We start from the raw sequence: 16,906 nt of genomic DNA, 5'->3' as shown, positions 1-16,906 counted from the left end.
ATTGACACGATCCACCGCTTATTAGACAAATATCTATGCTCACGAATAAGCATACTTGGTCCAAAAAATATTCAAATCTGTAGCGGAATGCAAATATCTGTTGGGTCACTTACATTGCGTCAAAACGCACCATATTGTACTTTCGTTTCAGGTTGGAAACAATACGTGTACAAATTTTAATTGTACCTGCACCGTTTGCAGTACGTGCCGATGCAGTAAGAAAGAGAGGCGGAAAAAGTGATTTGAATAGTATTAGAAAAGGTTGGAAACTTCCTTTATATTTTCCTTTTTGCAATAATAGTAAAAGTTATAGTGTCGGCCAATGTGACCAGTGGACTGCGGTTGCATTCAAAGGTGAAAAAAAAATTCGTGGCAAGTCTATAGTGATCTGGTGTATACGTACCAGTCAAGCATTTGTTATGTACATATGAGTTACAAGAAACCAACGTTATACAAAATTAGACGGACAACCATCACCACCAAATCCCACACACAGTCAAGTCGATATTCCTAAGTATACGGTTACGCTTGATCGCTTGGTAAGAACTTGGTACTACGCTTTACGATTCATTTTCAATTATCAACAAAATAGTTAACAGTGCTAATTAGATTAGAAAAACTAGAGCGTGCTCATGCTCGTGCCAGGCAACCGATAATCAAATGGAATTGTTGTGACGATGTTACTTCGATATCTAATGCTTGATAAAATTGAAAAAAGAAATTTAAAAGTACTATCGAGTAGTTTTATTGGCATTAGATTCGTACGCCAAAGTTTTTTTTTCATTTTTAATCGAAATCTCGGTGCTCATCCAGAATCTCCTTTTCCAAAATACCCCAGGACAAAATCCTCCCTTGACAAAATTCCCCTGGACAAAACCTTCGACTGCATAAAATCCTCCCTCCACGAAAATCCCCTGCAAAAAATTCCCCTTCCCCAATATTATTGTACGCTTATTCATGTTCGTACAATTATTTATTTATTTATTTATTTATTTGGGGAAATTTTGTCCAGAGGAGATTTTATCAGGGGTGATTTTTTCCAGCGTGAATTTTATGGAGGGTAAATTTTGTCCTGAAGATTTAATCGAGATGATTTTATCCGGAGAGATTTCATCGCAGGGCGACTCTGAACGGTCACCGAAATCTCCACAAAGCCTGTCGTTGAACAAGAGAAAAAAAAAATAATGGTATCAAGGAGTGTAACTGAAAGAGGAATGCCTGCGTGTTTCGACATGCTGGTTAAAATACGAGCACTTACCAACTTCTTCGGCTTGATAATTTTTAATAACTTCCGCTAGATCCATATTACCAGCGATCACGGCGACCTGGTACGGTGTTTGATTTGCATAGTTGAGACTGTCTTTTTGAGCACCTCGGAAAAGAAGTTGTCGAATGCACGACGAGTCTGTGTTGTTGACAGCGCATACGTGCAGAGGAGTATTCCCAGACGCATTTCTTGTATTCATATCAGCCCCGTAGAAAAGAAGGTGGTCAAGGTGTTGTACTAAATTATTTCGACAGGCCTATAAAAACATTGAAATATTACCTACCCTGTTGCACATGGTATTACGAGTATTAAAATAGTTGGATATTGATAGGCGGGAAGTCACTGCCGGGATGTGGTGTAGCAATAAAAGAAATGAGAAAAGAAAAAAAAAAAACACCCGTAGTCCTCGGGGCTGAGATGATGTGTATGTAATATACCATACATGTGTGTGCGTGTGCTTTTGTGTGTACAGTTAGTGTGAGGTTTCTTGACTGCGAGGTATGAAAACATGAAGAGGTTCTCGGTCGTATATAAGTCAGTTATAACGAAAGCGTCGCATAAAAATTTCATTTTAATTGACTGATATACCCGAGGACATCATTATGTGTATACAGAGTCTGTCCGGAGCATTTGAAAACGTGATTGATAGGTACGAGGGTTTAGGTCTGAGGTAACATAGCCAAGGTGCCCGTGACGGGGGACCTTCGTCAAATTACCTGATGGACCTCCTGCCAGCCCTGAAGATCCTGAGCACCGATAGTGGCGTGATCGTGAAGGAGAGTTTCGCAGAGCATAGGATCCGTCTTGTACGTGACGCTGTAGTAAAGCGGTGTCAAGCCTTTGGTGTCCTTGTAATTTGGACTAGCCCCCAGTTCCAACAACGTTTTCACCGCGTCTAAGCTATTTCGCTCGACGGCCCGATGCATAGCCGTCAGTCCCTCTTTTGTTCGGTAATCTAGGAGGGCTCCACCATTTACCAATGCGATGATCACTTTGGACGGTTTTTTTAGGGTAGCTGCCAACGTTAGCGGGGTTTCTGTTTTCGTTGGAAAATTACAATGTAAATCGGTAAGTATTTTTCGTTAGAATTAACAAAGAACTTCGCCCACTTTGGACTATCGCTGCCCAGTGATGAATTCTGTACCATTTTCTGGCTAATTTTCGTAGCAACAATAACTGAAGAGTATTAGGTCGTTTGGAGACCGCCTCAAGTATTTCTGTTCGATCTAACATGTCGCCTTACCGTTATAAAAGTTACTCCACAGAACTGTCAAATGTAATGAACATGTTTCGGACATGCTCAGATAATACTGGTATAATATCATCTTCAGGATACGTGTAATATCCCAAGTACGAAATGAGCAGTGGTAGAACTAGAAATGTTGCGGTGGATCCAAATGACTACCAGACGTTCATCTTTGATTTTATTTTTATCATCTTTCATCAGAGTAACTGTTTCTAACAGGAATTAACAGGAACTTTCTTATTCAATCGATTTTTGACGATTACCGGCATAATTGAAATAATTTGGCGCCGATAGAACAGAAACCTTTATAACAATATGAGCGAAGTTCTTTAACTTTATGCAACATCATGCAATGCAGATGATTCGAAAAGCCGGTATGCATACACAATCGAATACCATGCATGATTTCATAAAGCTTACCACCTGATTCTTGACAATGAAAATTTGGATCGAGTCCTTTGCTGCACATTTTAGCTATTTTTTCTACTTGACTATTAGCTACGTAATCCAGCAGTCTTCGGAGGTTTGCTCTGGTGTGCATTGCTTTTAGTTGCTTCTCATCCAAATGAAGCATTTTGTACACACGTCTTTTGTACTTCAACTGAAACAAAATCAAACAACACGACTTCGTTAATCGCTGATACTTACAGTTGTCTAGACCTACTACAGTTACGTTTCTCGTTTTTCATACATTGCGCATCACGGAAATACCGAAAAGGATATCAAATGGTACACCTCCACGGTAACGTAAGAAACATAAATAACTCTTGCTAGATGTTTGCATTCATGCTCTCGACTCGCAACAGTATTATTTTATACCTATGGGAACAATAGCGGATAACACGATATTAATATGTGACATTGGGAGCTCGTATAGGAATGAGACAAAGCGAGGTACATGACCGAACGCTGGTGCATAGATGTGAAGGGACGAATGTATACAATCGAATATTGACCAGCGATTTGATCGGGTATGAAGAACTGGCGAAACACAGCATTTCTAACGGTGCTCGCCCCTTCCTGCATCCGTAGATCGCTGTTCAAAGATACTCGATGTGATGGCCAGCGAGCAATTTTAATTATACTACACTGTCGCGTATTATACTCAAGTACCCATGCCCAACAATGGTCCAGGATAAAATCAAAAGGCTTGGACACAATCGAACTGCTTAGTTTTTTTTTTTTTTTTGATTTGATGAATATTGAAAAGAAACAATTCGATTCATAAGTTTAACTTGAAGAGTACCGTCTCACTAGTTTAATATTCCATTTTTTGTATTTCAAATTAATCCGCTGAGGATTTGTTGAAAGTTCTGACTGATATATCTCGAGGGAAACAGACCCTCCGACCGTTGTCAGCGAAACGAAGAGATTCTATCTTACAAACATACCAAGACGACCCTAGCAGAAGAGAAGAAACAATACTTTAGAAATAATACACGAACTCGCTTTGTGCGTAAAAAAGAAATAACATATCAACAAACAACCACCCCGATTGACTAATTCTGGCGGCTCAGCAGCCTCGGACGTATACAGAGTTCGAATTTTTTCGTAGCAAGTATTCTAGCTGCTCATTTTATCGTAGTTTTAAACAGATAGTTACTGTTTACCAACGACTGTATATTGCAGAAAATGCTATGGAATGCAATATTCCAATTACGTACCTCTAGGTAGCCGACTGGTCCGTTAAACGGATAATCTCCCAAACGACGTTCTTCGTCCAGGAATTTTCCCGCTTTTCCGTTAACTGGTGGGCAGAACAGCCCATAGTTGAAACTTTCCTTGAGTTCCTGTAAGATGAAAATTTTTAGGATTCAATATCTGTGATCACAGGAAAAATGAAAAAGAAATAAACCAAGGTCTGCTGTTACACGAGGAACGGGATGGATGCTGAATATTTTCAAGAATTACATTAAGATTAATCATACAAAAACGTGCGGTGAGAAGTGCAATGTTTAACCCATTGACTGTTGGGCGGAAAAAAGTCGTACCACTTTTGTATTATGATACATATGTAGGCATTGGCAAAAAAAAAACATGTGTTTACTGTATCGATTTGGCTGGCGTATGGTAAATCATAGCTTTTGCGGCAGTTGAATCTGAAATCAGATATCCAAAATTCAACATCGTGGATCCAATATGGCGGGAAAAAATTCGAAAAATTTTTATCCCCAGTGTTTGTGTTATGTTTTATAGCATTTAGGCCCTCGCATCCAGATCAACTCGATGAAATCAAAATTCAAATTGGCAACCTCCGTATTGGACCCGCCACTTTGAATTTTAGAAATCTGATCCCAGATTCAAATTCAGTGACCTTATATACTCCACATACACTTCAAATACCGTAATACTGATATGATAGGATAAATCTATTCATTTTTTTCTGACGCAAAAGTGGCATGAAGATGTCATTTTCACCATACCGCTGAGAGGTTAAGACTGATATTCAAGAGTGCAGTATGGCGTCGATGGAAAATAATTAAAAAGATCAACAGGATGAAGTAGGAGAACAGGAAGAGGGGAAAGCAGAGGAAGAACAAAATAAGGCAACATCTTGGCGGGCAGATTGCACGCTTCCAACATACGTTTGGTAAAAGGGTAACTTAGTTTCAAGTTAAAAACCAGTTGGAACGAAAATTGAAAGTTCTCATTCGAAACGACGTGGGTAAAGAGTTGATGGAGTAGCTTACTTTTTCAGGCTAATTCAACTAACAATGAATACGAAGACATGCTGAGAACCACATGACTATCATAGCCAAGAAGGCAAAAGACGAAGTAACGCCAGGTAAGTATAACGACGTGTGACTCAAAAACGTTGACGCGAATATCTGCAATATGTATAGCAACCTGTTACGAGCTATATCTAATTGTTTCAAGCTTCCTTCGTTATCGACAAATTCAAGTTTTTCAGCCAAACTCCCGACGAACAAGTCTTGGACAAGGGGGTGTGCTGTTGGTGCATCGGGAGCAGGATTCTATCTTCGCAAGACGAAGGAAGGAATGGATTGAGTATGGCTGACATCCATCGGTTCTATCGCGTGTACTTAGTCAAGTCTGTTGGACCAAGTCGTCATCCAGTGACTTAGGATACCTACGGATCGCGTGAGATCAAGCTGTAAACCTTCGCTCGGCCCGATGTTGCAAAAGAACAACGTCGTACCATATCACGCTACAATTCGTGTTGTAACGCGGGTGTTAGAAACGACTCGTGATCTGTGCACGAACAGCACTTGCCGTAGCCACGGGGCATTTTCGGTTAAGCCTTGAACTGACAAAAGTGTAGAAAACGAGGTAAAAATAAATAAATAAATAAAAAAAAACAAGAAAATTTTTACACAAACCTCTCGATCTCGAAACCATGTCCAACACTAAGCAGCAGATACATTCGTGGAAGATTATTAGATCTTCATTGTACGCGTTTAAAATGAAATTCACCTTGCACAATATCTCCGCGTATTCAATTGAAACTCGAGTCAGTGCAATCTAAATATCACTGAAGAATTTGCTTAAATATCTGTTAATCTTCTAAGTTAGTCGTTTGTGGTAGTCGCACAATCGTTTGAAAATGTTGAATTTCTCTCTTGATTTTCTTCTCGCAGTCGTCGAGTGTGCCTTCGATACTGCGTCAATATTTTCTACATCGACTCCAAGCAATCTTTCAACATCCAGTTGAATAATATTAGACATCGTAACACGTGCGTTACCGGGGTTGGTATAATCTGGTATTTTGTCAAATATAGGGGAAAAAATCTAATTTGTTTTTCAACTTGTCAACGAGTTGTTAACAGGCAATAAGTACATAGCCGCAGAATGCCAATCGGCAAAAGACGAACATTGGGCTGAATAGGCAGATCCTGCTGCACGATTTAGCGAAGGAAGATATAGTTAACAGGATTCAAACGCGCAATTCCGTATACCATGAAGTTCAGTTCTCGTTAATTTCAATCAAAACCGTTAACTACGTCGTTAGCGACAGAGACAGTTTGCATCTTCCGGTAGAGTTACCTGCTGGTAAATAATTGAATTGGAAATCACTTGGTCCGTTCACGAATCACAGTAGTAATTCTCCCATCGGGCGGAACGACAGAGTCACGGGATGCGGAATAAATTGTCGATAACATCGGATATTGAAGATTGATTCAAAACGCTTGCTACACAAGCGCGATCAAACACTATAGCTTACATCGCTTCGTAATGTCATTCCATGGAATTCTCGATGCACTGTGAATGTATTTCACTTCTCGTTATTAAACCGGATATTTCAGCGTCTGGCAAAATTCTAATTAACTATCTCGTAAAGCCGACTCACACGCTGGAGAGAATTTAAAATGCGGACAGTTTCCAGTTTTCTAAATACGCTGTTCTTGCTGTCTTACGCATGCACACTAATTTGCCGTTTCCGAACTTATACCAACAATATGCGATACTTGTTAAGTGACAATTATCGTTCAAGAAACAATGATGCTTCCCTCGTTGACAACCACTTGATTGATATCCGAAACAAATGACCGGTTTAATTTCACAAAGATTTTCTCTTCCCAGAGCTGACGTTGATATTTTTTGCTACCGGCAATAAATAAACCACATCAATAACGACAGTGAAATGTTTTCTTCGTAAATGAAAAGATTTGAAACGTGGTAGGATCGAAGAGCCGCCTCGAGGTTCGTCACGTCTTGAAATACCGAAGAGATATTACAGGCTAATCATTACGTGTATACAATGCACAAAAATATAATAATATTATACGGCTGGTTGTGAAATTGCAAAAACCATGGAAGAACTCATAAAATCGATGGCTTACCCGACGCCAGGACTATACGAGGAGACGGAGCAGCAGCAGCAGCAACCCAATAAAAAGTACTCCCACGGGCTCTGGGTGAATCGTGAGACGCAAAGAAATAAAAGAATCAGTTCACCGTCCGTTAAGTACCGTACTTATCTCATTAGGAGTTACAACAAAACAGAGTTTATAGTGTGCATCTTTATAAGGCAAAAACAGCCGTTTAAAAAAATTTCGCCGATCCTGACGATCCCGAAGATAGCTCATCACCCTCTTTCGCCCATTTTTTTCATACAGACTTGAAATATCATAATAATATAAACAATGGTCTAAGAACGGTGATTCCAATCGGTATTAATTAACCTATCGGTAGAAGGGCACCGCGGTGAGATAACCAAACAACGTCGTATGTTTGCAGAATAAAAAGGCTTGACCGAAATTACTGATATCGAGAGATGGATCGGTTTAGTGTCTTCAATTTCTGACGCACATATTTAGGTACACGCGTATCTTGGTTACTGCGAGCTAATGACTGAGCTGACAGCGAATGACCAAGTTATTATTGTGCGAAGGTATTCGATGATAAGCTTTCGGTGACATGATAAAATAACACAAATACGAACTGGCTGTTCGAACATCGCATCCGGCCAAATACGAATCTCCGCCCCCACGGCGAGATTGAATACACATCAGACGAATGTACGGAGACTTTATTCGTCGTTGTGCAACTTCCGCTGTCATTATCACTTCTTTAGTGAATAGCGAACAATGCATTGCAGGTTACCAAAACCTATATCTACACGTACTACATTACACATCAGAGGTGTGATACATGCTCGCACGGCCATGCTGTGAATGTATGTATATACACACGCTAGTAGCTACGGTCGGTATACTACGTAGAATATATTCATATGTATTACAATGACGGTACGCGTAATACGAACAAAGTAAACACATCGATCGGTCAACTCTACGCAAACACACAAACATAATATGCAGAGTGAGTAGCTAACGGCTGAACGTTCCAACGCGCATGCGCTAAAATTCTAGAGGAAAAGCAGTTGTTTTGTCAGGTTGACCAACCGTCGTAAGTACGGATGAAAGGATACCGCGATGTATGTAACCTCAAAAATGTTGGTCATTCTGATAAAACAACTGCTTTTGCTCTAGAATTTGAGCGCATGCGCGTTAGATCAGTCACCGTTAGCTACTCACTCTGTATATATTACATAAGAGGTGTTTCGTGACAATGCAGTAAACAATTGACTGTGACATTATTATTTTCATGAGGAATTTTATTCAACAAAATTTTTAATTTGTTTCAACAACCAGCTTTCAGCCTATCAATTATCACCACTTTAAATCTTCTGCGAGAATTTTCTAAAAATCAGCAAAACCAGTTGTATTTAAGTTGTCATTTTTGACAATTAATTCAAAAGTTTTTGGGAAAGGTTCGAAAAATCATAGGCTGAAAACTAGTGCTTCAAAAATGGAAAATAAAATTTAAAAAGAAATTTTGTTACGAGATTCTCGGGGGTGAAGGTTAAAACTTAGAAGGGTCAATATTTCGAATGGCGGATATATCGAAATTTCAAGCAAGCGAAACTAAAACAACGAAAGACGAATTGTTCGAAATCTTAATTCCCGAAAGTGTCACTGATTAAAATGACTAAGTAATCAGTGACACTTTCAAATACTAAGATTAGAATGACTGGTAATCAGTGACACTTTTAATCATCAAGATTTCGAACAATTCGTCTTTCGTTATTTTATTTTCTCACGTTTGAAATTTCGATATATCGGGCATTCGAAATATTGATCCTTCCAAGTTTTGACCACCACCAATTCTCGGGGGTTATACCATAATGGAAAAATCACGGGTGAAAATAAAAAAAATGTCGCCGTCGATCGCTGCCCGAGTTGGCATGGAACACACCATATATGCTTCGTGTTTTATGCGAATTCTGACACTCCACATCCTGCAGCAAGGTCCACTGCAAGCGCATACCGCGTACCTAAGCTGCAGCTTGTGATCCTCCTACTCCAGCGTATCCCTTCCAAACCGAGCCACACGTACACCTTTTACGCCTGCAGTGGACCTGCTACGCCACATGAAGTGTCCGAATCACAGACAACTTACAGTATACAAGTATAATGTAATACGTACCAGTGCTGTGCATTTAATCGATTAACGCGCAGCTTCGATTAATCGTTTTTTCGATTAATCGATTAATGAACGGTTTCGATCAATCGTTTTTTCGATTAAGCGATTAATCGATGGTTTCGATTACTCGCAGTTGCCTCAATAATCCTGCCGGTCAATCGGTACGTGAATAGCAATCGTTGATTAATCGATTAATCGCGCACCACTAATACGTGCTAACAATTAACGTTAAAATAAAAAATGTAAGAAAAAAATGTATCGAGAGTATATTACTGTGCATGCTATTAGTGAATTGGACGTACCCTGTACCAAGTAGCCACCTGGTATCAAGTGCTCGGAAAGGTGAGACGGGGAAGACGTACATCGTACGTTGGCCGATTCGGACGAACGAGATTCATCGTCAGCAAGAACCAACCAACCAACCAACCAACCAGCCAGCCAGACAGCCAGCCAGAAACAATACCAGGTGGCGGCGAATTCAAGTGAAGCGAGGTGAAGAGTGAAGTGAAGGTGAAGTGAAGCGGAGCGAAGTTGCCCACGAGACGGTAGTAGGTATGGGTAGGTACACGTTGTAATAATTGTTGCCGTAGACCACGTCGTGTGCACCCCCCAATGTGCAAGCGTGGATAAGCGAAACAAAAGAAAAAAACACCACAAACGTCAGACACAGCGTCACATTTTTCCATCCCCGTTAGTTTCGGACATTGCAATTGGGACTATTGTACATGAGGTGAGAGGAGCAATGAAAATCGTAGTTTGGCGCTAATGGTTGTCTAGGTACAAGTACCGTCCTCAGTTTTTTTCTTTTTTTTTTTTTAAATTTTAATTTCAACGAATTGCTCGATCTTAACACATTTTGTATTCCTGATGTGACGGCAAACTAACCAAGAGTAAATAGGCACGAATTTCAAGCTTAATTTTTGGAAATTTACTAGTTACCAAAATAATTCCCACGCAAATTCAAATACTTCCGAATATTTTTAAATCTAAATAGTTACGAGAAATGATTGAATGAATTTTGAATCGTCGATACTTTCTCAATATCTTTAAGAGATTGCCGGTGACCCTGAAATTGAGCCACTAGAAACCATCAGTAAAGACAACCATTAACCCCATGAAGAAGAAGGGGAAAAATGCATAAAGGTGAAAACACATAAATAGAAATTAAAATAACCTAAGGAAAGTAAAAAAGATAATATCAATTTAAAACTGCTGCATTATCTTCGTCTGTTGAACGCCGGACGAGTAACTGTAAAAACTCTTGCATTTCAAGGTACAATGACGATAGAACTGAAAAATCAGGAAGATAATGCGACAGTTACGACTAAGGATCGTTAAGACACATAATAATTACAGAAATAGAGGGCAGGATGTTAGTGGGGTGGTGCTATACCTCCTGAGTTCCGAAGGCAAGCATGTCGAACAAAAAAAATACGTTGCGGTGAGTGTGTATATATATATATATGTGTATGTGCATTAGAGAGGTTCGAAAAATCAAATATTTTTTTTTTCAAAGTCCCACCTTCCGTACTTGTTGGAAGAGGAAATAAGATGCCTGTGAAAATTTGTACCGTTAATTCTAATATTTAGTGGTTCCTGAGCGCCATTTTTCATTTACCATTTGTTTAACTAGCGAAAATAATTTTAGTTTCATTCTGAATTTTGTAAAAGCAGCGTCTTTTAGCTAAAAATAAATTTTCTCGAGTTGAAAATTATTTGAATGACATGACTTCATAGCGTTCGAAATGCTTTATATTAAAAACAAAAAAAAAAAACAATATTTTAGAATAAGTTTGCTATTTTCGCATGATTTCAACTTTAACCTTGAATAACTTTGGAAAGAGTTGAGTTATCAACAAATCATAAAAGACCTTTTTTGTAAAGCCTTAAATTCCCTACAAAAACACCGTATTGGACATTTACGTACATTGCCTCCTTACCGAGATACAAAATTCAGAACGAAAGTAAAATTATTTTCGCGTGTTAATCAAATGAACAATGAAAAATGGCGTTCAGAAACTAATAAACATTAACATTAAGGGCTCTAATTTTAACAGGTATCTTATTTCCTCTTTCTACACAATTATTAAATTTGTGCCTTGGGCAAAAAGAGAGTCGGTTTTTTTTAACCACCCTAACGTATATATATTTAGCAAGTAATAACACGATGTGAGCATATCATGTGGTTACAAGTATACATATAATAATCGAACAATACACATGAAATAATTGCTTTTTATTCCATTAGGTTGTGCCCGATGTAAACGGAAATCTGAATCACCCAAAGATATTTGAACAACAAGAATAACACGATTTTTTGAAGATTTTTACAAATGAAAATTTCAACTCTGCCCTCTCCCTCTATCGGATTTTCTAATTAGAAACTGTCACTGTACAGAGTGATTGTGCGAAAACTAAACACCCTACACACGTGCAAGCAGGCTACGCATAAACGACGACCCATAAGCAACTAATTGTCATTTAGGTGTTTCGATTCGACGTAATATTTCGGTAACCAAATAGCCTTGTACTATCGTCCATGAATTAAAACGCTTCGGTATACTTACAATATTATCTGTAAAAAATTAATTACTTGACAAAGTCTCTGATTTCATAAATTGGTACAACGACTCGAGTGCCGTTTCAACATCGCCTCCCTGCGTGGTCTGAAAGCTGAAAAGCTTCGCTAATAACTATGAAGCAGCTCGTTATTCGTTGCTCGTGACAAAAACAGTAATTAAAATTGGACTGATCTACAGACACTGTAGCACATCGCACGAGAGAAGATGCAAGACCAACGAAATATGCTTCTGCTTTCTTCTTCTCAGGAAAAGAAGAATAAGAAAGGAACCGTTCCTCTTCTGTACTGAATCAATTTTTAAAATAGCATTAAATTTCATCGTACGGAATATTTTTATACATGTATACATACACGTGATATTAGTGATAAGTTGCAGGTAAGCAATCGCGGCAAAGGACATAACTGGATAGATTCTAGGTGTGATAATAATATCGATCGAGAGTTACAGAGACGCGTGGTCCATACCTTGGGTAGCGAGGCGAGACACTGCTGCTTGACATCCCAGACAAGCTGATCCTTCGGGAATTGAAGACATTTGCTGACGTTGAGCTCAGGCACGTGCACCCTGGCAAGGAGGATGCCTTCCTCAGCGGAACCCGTCGTCTCCGAGCCGAGTTCGTGGCCCGCGGTGAAACTTGCGGAGGATTGCTTCAATCCTCCGTCCATCGCGAAGCTCGCGATCAGCCAACTTAGGATCCCAGATTCATTGATTTACATCTGCTGGAACAAGAAAAAAAAAAACCCTCGATTAGATTTTGGTCGACCACATTATCAACCACAAATGTATGCCTCTGACAATGACTTGAGATCGCGAAAAGAGTAGAGATTAGGGATCGAAGAACGATCAATTATCGTACTCTTAATAAAAATGAACACCGAATTTGCACGCTTACATCCATTCTGCGTCTTTTTTTATAAATATATACATGTGAAAATATACGTATGTATGTACGTAGCTACCGGATCAAGTTTTTACCAACATCTGTTCGTAAAGTTCGATTTTCCAAGTCTGCAAAGCGTGCATGAATTTTCCCATATCCGAAAAGTGCGGTAAAATATCTAAACTTTGACGCAGGTGCGTAATTAAAATTCTATATTTTCCAAACTAGGGTTTTCTTCGACGCAAGCGCACTTTCGGATAACTTAATTTTACGCACTCTGTTATCGTGCAGCGTAAGTTACCTAACGTCAATATTATACGCCCTGTCACTGGCGCCTTCGGTGCTTTTCACATAAAAATTTTCGCACAGGTGTTGCAAAAAATATCGCGTGTGACTAGTTTTATGACAACACTCGCGTTTGGTTGGTACCGTAAGCCGTATTCGTTCATGTATCGTCTATTGTTCGCACCTATTTTTACGCAATATATTTTTACATTTCCTCACAGTCGTAAGGCTGTCAATATATGTTTTCTCGATGAAAGTAAAAGAATAAATAAACGTTTTTTTTATTCTAAACCTTGGGCATGTTGACATGGGCAGTAGGATAGTTAAAAAAAAAAAAATTTTGTTTGTTCCGTTGTTACAAAAATTTCAACTTTCGTTAAAAGTTGAAATACTCATAAGCTATTCAATATTTTTCAAATTCATGCATAGATCCCTGAAGCTTTTTTGAGTACTCATGTAGCGAATACCGCAAAAAAAAAAAAAATTATACGCTCTTTTACCACCAAATTCGTCATTTTGGCGCATACGACCATATATCATAAGACACGCGATACAAGATACGATATAGATTTTTCCACCCATTTTGCGTGTTACCCTCATCCCCATCTTCACCCTCTTAGTACGTTTCGCTTATATTCACGTTATACTTGCCATCTCATTTTCAACGCTCAAAGATATATACAAGAAGTCGACGCGAGACGAGAATGCGGACTACCGTGGGCGTAAGAAGTTTTACGTAAAACCGCAAAAGCCTCAGGAGAAGCTGCAGTTAAACACAGTTTTGTCCAACCTTGATGTCTAATGGGTTTAAAACTTTGCATACACCACAGACCACGTCGAGTGATATCGACACTGTTAAACCACGCCTGTTCCAACCGATGTATTTAAAAAAAAAAAAAGATTCAACAACGTTATTCCAAAGCGAGAATAAGCACTATTATATTCAGATATGTAGAAAATAGCAAAGACAATAACGCTGTACGATTCCTCCTACGACGTTTGACAGAAAAGATTCTTCTACCTTCTCTTCGCGAAGTCTGTACGCGTACTTACGAACATCGATTGTCTGTCTGACAGTGACACGATGTAAATCATAATTTTATAGGCCTGCCCCAGGCTCAACGTACATTCCGAATACAAGCGGGTCGAGATTTTTACGTCTGACTTTCGATCCTCTTCTCCCCCCGCCCTTTCACGCCGTCTGTAATTCACGTTAGGTGTGGGCGTTAGTCGCCGACTTGAACCGTACACTTACCGAACGTATGGTTCGACATGATCAAGGGAAAAGCGCCGGTCCATCGCTCGGGGTATTGTCTCGCCTCGGCATATTATTCTCAGAAACAGATTCCGAGCTTATTGATCCAGTTCGCGTTTTATATGGTCCTCGACATTCGTGTCCCGCCGATAATAGGTACCCAAAGATTTTTCGCGAGGGTGTACGACACTCGCATTGCAAAGGAGATCGCATAACAACCGTGACACGAATAATCGACAAAATAGATCCGACCGTGTGAAAAGAGATCGACTAATGACAGACTATCAATATCCATTATTAGTATTCATATTCATTAATTCATTTAGAAGCCCAAATCCAAACCTATGTAGTATTATTCTAGATCCATCGTCACGACGACATTGAAACGAGGGTATAAAATTGGCACGAGAGTGAACCCGCTACGTAAGGGACGAACAAATACACGTAGAGATTCGACGCCTTGTCGTCGAGCTTGCAAGCGCTTCTAGACCTTCCAGTCCTACATTGACTGCATCGGAACAAGTGAGGCGAGGCACCGCGAGGATGTTGGAGGGGGTGGCCACCCTCCACGGGTATAGTGACAGAGGTACGTGAATCGCAGATAACTGATGCCGAGGAAAGTGGGGGGATAACAGGCCCGTACTGCACCCTCGGATATGCAACAGCAAAAAAAAACCTCAGACTATCCCGAAGAGATATGTGTGCAAGAGAATGACGGAAAAGGCAAGATCTCGAATACATGACTATGATCTCGACCTGGCAACTATCCGTAACCGCCCACCTTGACGTAGTCCACTGTTCAGACAAAGTCATTTCTTACAACACCGCATTTATCTTGTTAATAAATTTTCAAGAGATTTATTTGGTTCATCAATTGTTCAACCTCGATTCGGTAGTACACCCGACATTTGCAGCGGATTGAATTGAAGAATTTTTTTACGGTCACTTGCGTACACTTACCCTTGACGAGGATTGGTCTTTGGTCTTGATCCAAACGCTGAGATACATAATCCAAGAGAAGAATATCTAACCTGCGTCGGTACACTTAACGAAAATACGATTATAGGTGACCTTGTAGTTTCCAGATTTTTGTAACTCGGTGAAACACGTACGATCGTGACGTAGCACTGGGAAAAGGCATTGTTATACCGATACTGTAAGAAGACGACGAGAAGAAAGGATAAAGACTGATCAAATACTAAAAGTTACGGTACGACATTTTCAGTACACGGTTCCAATCGTTTCTGCAACATCATCCAAACCGAAGTTACATGATCTGCAGTACGAATAAGAAGGGTAACAAACGAAAATAGGGATCGAGGGTTATACCAACTCGTCTTATTATCAAATAAAATAATTTTTAAGAACGAAAGAGTAATCCCTGAGTTGTTGATCCAGTCAAGCACTAAATAAAACGGCACCCCGCACTCCGACACCTGATAACAGCGCACAGCCCTCTTAGGTTTAGTCGTACGGCATTTCGGGAAAAACACATCCCTACCGGTGCCTCGTCGATCCCAAGGTGGCGCCATCAGGGAGCTCCGCAGGGGCGGCTAGTGAGGGGGGTGGTGGATGTTGGTTGCCCGGCAACGCCGAGAGATCGACCGAGTACAACCCCTGTAGGAGAGATGGAAGCCGCCCCCGGATTCGCTTACGCGTCAATTCGTCGCAATTCCCACCTGGTAGGAAAAGCTACGAACGAACCTCGCCCAACTCGATTTCATCTCGCTGCAGCTGCGTCTTTGCTTTTATATCTTGTGGGTCTTTTTCGTGCGCCGATTTTCTCCTCACAACTCGCGCATGGGCCTTTCCGCAGATATATCTAATTAATGTTTTCCTAGTGTGGATATCTGCAGCAGCCAAAGATTGGAATAAACGAAACTGCTCATCTATACGAAGATGTTTCGTCTTACCACACTTTAAGACTGAGATCGTCAAAACGAACCGGTTTCTCTGCAGAGTAGACAATTACCTGAAGATCTTACCACTTTTTACACTGAAAGATTGTCTTATCGGTATACCGTGAATGTTAATCCGACGTTAGTCAATCCAACACTAGCTAATACTCAATTCCCGAATTGTGCAGAAAAATTGTTCGATAGTAGTTAGACGGTAAATGTTAAGATCACATTCTTTACAGAGTAAATATGCAGAGGTCCAAGGGAAAAACCACTTCAGTCCATATTTTATCGAAAACGAGTTAGCGATACGATTGTTGTGGCTTTAGAGAGTGCTTTCAGAAAATACCACTGGAAACCTGAATTTGCATTTTTCTTGAAATCACCCGAGTGGACTAATGTGGTTATTACCCTGGGCGCTTCATATACACAGACATCGAGCACCGTATCCCGTGACTATCTCTTGAAGCGGATGTCGATTGAACCAGTCGAGGTGACTTCGTGCCTCGCGTTAAGCTGCACGGTAAAGCGACGCCACTGCGGTA

The 16,906-nt window shown here is 40.0% G+C and overlaps 1 protein-coding gene across 11 annotated transcripts in view; it reads right to left on the bottom strand.

The window, feature by feature from the left end:
- Positions 1–16,906, bottom strand: part of LOC107221721 (protein shank) — a 67,572-nt gene that overhangs the window by 10,862 nt on the left and 39,804 nt on the right. For 4 of the 11 annotated variants that reach the window (XM_046739700.1, XM_046739696.1, XM_046739699.1 and 1 more), the window contains 6 exons: positions 12,507–12,762; positions 9,764–9,783; positions 4,178–4,303; positions 2,934–3,114; positions 1,984–2,303; positions 1,259–1,523 (listed from right to left, as the gene is read on the bottom strand). In XM_046739700.1, coding sequence (XP_046595656.1) covers positions 1,259–1,523; positions 1,984–2,303; positions 2,934–3,114; positions 4,178–4,303; positions 9,764–9,783; positions 12,507–12,708 — 1,114 coding nt within the window. In that variant the 5' untranslated portion in view covers positions 12,709–12,762. Of the gene's footprint in view, positions 1–1,258; positions 1,524–1,983; positions 2,304–2,933; positions 3,115–4,177; positions 4,304–9,763; positions 9,784–10,854; positions 11,136–12,506; positions 12,763–15,423; positions 15,971–16,906 lie in introns of those variants that run through there. The other 7 variants (XM_046739698.1, XM_046739702.1, XM_046739693.1 and 4 more) reach the window with 6 other exon arrangements.

This window comes from Neodiprion lecontei, chromosome 5, assembly GCF_021901455.1.
Source record: "Neodiprion lecontei isolate iyNeoLeco1 chromosome 5, iyNeoLeco1.1, whole genome shotgun sequence".
NCBI lineage: Eukaryota > Metazoa > Arthropoda > Insecta > Hymenoptera > Diprionidae > Neodiprion > Neodiprion lecontei.
The sequence above is the reverse complement of the archived record's forward strand: the minus strand, read 5'-3'. Positions and strand labels throughout refer to the sequence as shown.